The 5,233-nt window shown below is 31.9% G+C and overlaps 1 protein-coding gene across 1 annotated transcript; it reads left to right on the plus strand.

The window, feature by feature from the left end:
* Positions 1-319: 319 nt before the first annotated feature.
* LOC139491511 (G-protein coupled receptor 22-like) lies at positions 320-1,749 on the plus strand. The gene has a single exon (XM_071279241.1). The coding sequence runs from the start codon at positions 465-467 to the stop codon at positions 1,617-1,619; it is 1,155 nt and encodes a 384-aa protein (XP_071135342.1). The 5' UTR covers positions 320-464; the 3' UTR covers positions 1,620-1,749.
* The last annotated feature ends 3,484 nt before the right edge of the window (positions 1,750-5,233 follow it).

Raw genomic sequence — 5,233 nt, forward strand, 5'->3', positions numbered from 1 at the left:
TTGAATTGTCAGAAAACGCATTTAGTGCAGTTGAATTTGTATTTTTATTACAATAACCAAGCTGTCAAACATGAATTATTAAAGTCTTTTCATAATAAAAGTACAACTTCCATATAATTTCGAAAATTAATGCATGTGATTTTACTTATAACGTAGTACAAGCAAAATAACGGAAGGATGGAAAATTATTTGTTTAACCCCATTATAGTAGTATACCATTAGTAATTGATATAGATAATCATTCACGTTAAATATATTTAAAGTGGTATTGCATTTTTTTTCAGATATTTCACTGTTAAACATCGAATTTGCTAGGATACACATTTCGGAGGAAATTCAAAGCAGTGGATAATTTACAGAACTTTTCAAAAGAACAAATCACGTCACCGTTTAAAAACTTCAACATAGTCAATGTATACTAATTTTAAATTTAATCTTCATTGGAATAATTTGTTAGCAAAAAAATGTTAATGGAATTCAAAATAATCGTAGGACTGGTTCTTGTGATTGAGTTTCTCACAGGAGTCTTTTTTAACATAGCTGTTCTTCTTCTGCCGGCTCCAAAATGGTCGAAAAACATGACAACCGGCAACAACTTGATCAGAAATCTCCATATTTTTGATTTGTCAATTTGTGTATTTTTAATGCCGATAACGTTTGCCGTATTAATGCATTCGCCTCACGTCAATGAAATATTGTGTTTTTTCCATGAATCACTTATTGCTTTCTCTGCTAGTGGATTGTGTGTGAATGTACTATTTATTAGTTTAGAACGATATGGCTCGGTAGCAACATTAGTGTTTCAACCAGGAAAAAATCCGAAAGCATTTGTCACGATTATTTGGATTGTGGCCACTGTTGGATTTGTTCTACCGTGGATCAATCTTGGTTTTAAAACTTCCGATATCAAAGCTGTTATAAAAGCGGAAGAAAACAAAAGTCTCATTGACTGTGAACACTTAATAACATCATATAATGAATATAACATTTACGAAATTTATGCACTTGGAATATTCGGTGTATCTTTTACAGGTATCGTGTTTTGTTATGTTGGCATTTATAGAATTGCTAAAAAGCGTTTAAAATTAAAGGGAGACAATGGAGGCACTTCAAAGCTGCAATCAGTTTCGAAACAGAACCAAGAAAAGAGGGCGTTCAAAGTTACCGTATCCATCGTTGGATGTTTTTTGTTCTGTTGGTCGTTATTTGTAACAGTTAGTTTGGTAGAGATGCTTGTCCCGCCCAGTACAGCAGTGAATGGTGCGCACCTCGTCTCACTCACAGTCGTGTTTTTATCCACCGTGATTCATCCTATACTTTATAGGTTTATTCATGGAGATATCAAACGAATTTTTAAAAGGAGGGGAGATACTACAGAAAATTCACTATCATTTACTAAAAGCAATGCTGTGGGTCCAACTACTACAACACAGAAGACTTTGGTTGAATCTATAGAACCTGATTCTATGATAAGTAATCCGACGACAACTTATCACACAGATAAGCCACGAACAACATTTGAAAACAATTTGCAAGTACCAACAGAACACATTCCGTCATTGCGGTCACAAATAACCAATATTGGTGAAAAAGACACAATATTTATCAGCTCAGCATAGTTTTAACTGTGATTAGTTCAATGTAATATTCTTTATAACATTCTACAGCTTTATGATCGTCTTTGGTAAATGATTTTTACTTTATCTCCGAATTAACCCGCTGATGCGTTGTTTTGTTTTAAAATTGGTGTTGGTTGAATTATTCAAAGTGAAATAATACATTTTAACTAAGAGATTTATCAAATTTTTACTCTTTCAAATAAAACACCGATAAGAAGGGAAAAAAATCAACATACTCAATTTCCCAATCACTGAGTAAAAACTTTGAATCAGGAATAATATTAAAGAAAATATAAGTTCAATACGACTTCCTGTTTCCTCACTAAAAAGAATAAATACAGATATTGAAATGAAACACTTAATTATATTTGCACTTATGTATTTAGAAATAATTAGAAAGTTTTGTTTTTGATTTATTTAATATTAATGCACTAGTACTTTCGTTTTACATATTGCAAATTGAAATTTGTGGTACTGTTTTCTACTGAATAAAATATATTCGAATTGAATCGATATCAAAGTCAAATATGATTAAAATGAGACGTGAGGTAGTCCTCAATGGGGAAGCTACCTTAAAATAAAATGAAAAATACATTATATCTGTGTGTTTGTTTATACTTCTTGTAGATTCTTATAGATGTATAGGGAGAGGTTGAGGTTTCACAAAACATATCCAATCCCGCAGCATATTTGCGCCTGTCAAAAGTCAAGAGCCTTTGACCTTTGTTAGTCTCATGACCAGCCTACGTCAGTTATCGGGTGCGGGATTTTCTCGCTGTGTTGAAGACTCATTGGTAGCCATGAGCTGTTTTCATCTCCTTGGTCTCTTAAGGAGGTAGACCTAGGTTAAGGGAAATAACTCTTAAAATCATCAGTACGTTTGTGTCAACAATTTTTAAAAATATATTCTAAGCTTCTAGGTTACATAGATTATTTTCAATCTGTTTCAGGTAAATGCTTAAAATTGATGAACTTGTCTTTAACAAACGCTTAACTGATTTACAGAGTTATCTCCCTGAACCAAGGTCTACCCCCTTAAGGCACAGTCCCAGTTTCCACTTCTCATTAGGTTTGCTATTTTGTTTTGTGTACTGTTGTTTGTCTGTTTGTCTTTTTCTTTTTTGTCATGGCGTTGTCAGTTTATTTTCTATTTATAAGTTTGAATGTCACCTTTGTATCCTTCGACTTTCTTGTATATAAGAATGAATAAAAATAATGTTTGTTTAGAAAATATATATACAAAATTGTTATCCTTAATACATTTGACTCTATTTTTTTTATCAAGTCATAATCTATATCGGCACGAATATAAGACATATACATGGACTTTCGTCTTAAGTCACTAGTTAATTTTCAAATAACCGACTTGACTCCGGAATTGATAATTTTTTTCGACAGGTTACCTTCTCTGTCGTAGAACATCTTGGTACTTGGTCAAGCAAAAGCAACTTAAATAAGTAAATTTAAGATTTTAATCAATTGTGAGAGAAAGTTTACTGTTAAATGCGTATTATATATGAAAAATACATCGGAAAACAGTAAACTTTACTCCCAAGTTGCACCGATCATATATTTAGATTTTGGTAGTAATTGACCGGATACGAGTATGTCCTATCACAGAGTGGGTAACCTGTTGAAAAATTATAGAAAACTGGAGTCAATGGTCGTTAATATGAAAATGGTCTGTTTTTAGGTGTTTTCGGCCTATGAATTTACGTAAGTTTAATGTTGTCGATCAATAAGTTTCACATTAAGTTATGACCTGGAATTATTATCACTGTTTTCAATTGTATATTTTACCATAAAGAATACATGTATTAACTAGCGTCCTGAGGTGAACATGGCAATCATTGAAGACATCTGCATGGAAGAGATGTTTTTGATTACTATAATTATTCAACTGATGTTATGTTTTGAATAGTCTTAACAGCTTCGAACACATGACATTTATAAAGTATTGCTTTCATTTTGAGAACCTCCTGATGCTTACATATTGCTATGATAATGCAGAACGTGGTTAAGAATACCAAAGCGTTCACTCCTTGATTAATTGATTATAATTGTCATAAGATGAAAGTATAACTTGCACTTGATGTGTTTTGAAGAGGTATGGAAAACACAAATTAACTCAAAAAGATAAACAGACATGCATGTTAATAACAAATAAAGTTTAATTACATATGTCATACATTGTTAAAAGTCATTTGAAATTAGAAAAAAAACCCCATTGGGGACAGTAAAATAAATGTATACAGTCGGAACACACCTTGATAAAGAAAAAATAGTAAATGTAAAACAACAGTCTTCAAACAATTTACATAACTTATATTTGCCAAAATTAAGACCATGGGGGAACTGAAGTCTTTCGAAATTAATTGTTGTTTTCCAGTTTTTCTTCTTGCCTGACATGTGCCGCACCTCGGATAACTATTGGTATGTCATAACCTTGTTTATTGTGGAGAGGGCTTACATAGGCTATGCCTGTTGCCCCATCCAATTCAATTTATTTGAATAAAATATTGTTTAAACTAAAACTAACTAAACCTTGTTTATTTAAACTCAGTAAATGTCAAAATATCTTGCCCTAATACCTCACTGCAGGTATAAGTTAGAATTAAATAATATCATATTTACAAAACAAAGTTATATTTTAGACTGTAACAAACAGAAACAACACAAAAAAGAAACGAAAAAGGAACAATATATCCAGTTAAAAAACGGAGAAGATACCGAAACGACGACCAAAAACCACAAATCAATTAAATACTGATAATACCACAAAAAAACAAAAGAAGACCGAATACAACCAAAATTCCAACACGAATTCAAACAAAAAAACTGGGGTTAATAATATTTATACAAATCTAAAGACAAGACGTTTACTAAACTAATGGTAAACGCTTGTTCACCATGGTAATTGGAATGGTGAAGTAGCGACGGATACCACACGCGGAGCAGGTTTTGGTGCCATTTTAGAGCAATTGAAATCATTCCCGGTTTTTCGTGGGATTCGAGTTATGTAGTCTTTAGTTTTCTATCTTGTGTTTTGTGTATTGTTGCTTGTCTTTCGATTGTTTTTCGTTTTTTGCTATGACATTGTTGGTATGTTTTCAACTATTGAGTAAAAATATCTCTTTGATATCTTTCTCCGCTCTAGTAAATGTATTGCATCAGGTAATTATAATTCAAGTTTTGATCTCAAGTCTCAGTAAGTCGTAAGATTACTGATATCTATGCATGTGATACGTATTATGAATTGACAGTATATCACAGGATTTAAATATGATATTAAAATTCTATATACTAAGGTATTAGGCTGAAAAATCTGTATCAGCTTTGACTAATTATTGCTATTAAGATCCAACAAATCAATGGCTTTTATGCGTTAAACTGTCACGTAAACGGACGTTGCTTATAGATCTTTGAAGCTTCCATTATAATTGGATTCCATTTAAACGGATTGTTTATTGGTATCATCTTTAATTGTGTGTAATTTTGTAAAACATTATTTCTAACTGTAATTTAATTGTGCGTTGAATGTTTACGAGATAGGCTGACACGCACATAATTCAGCGTATATACCGAAGGAAAAATATCGCTTATTGAAACAATAT

This window comes from Mytilus edulis, chromosome 10 (assembly GCF_963676685.1).
Source record: "Mytilus edulis chromosome 10, xbMytEdul2.2, whole genome shotgun sequence".
NCBI lineage: Eukaryota > Metazoa > Mollusca > Bivalvia > Mytilida > Mytilidae > Mytilus > Mytilus edulis.

Bases quoted from the DNA above. Each gene is read 5' to 3' on its own strand.
- LOC139491511 (XM_071279241.1), top strand. From the start codon at position 465: ATGTTAATGGAATTCAAAATAATCGTAGGACTGGTTCTTGTGATTGAG.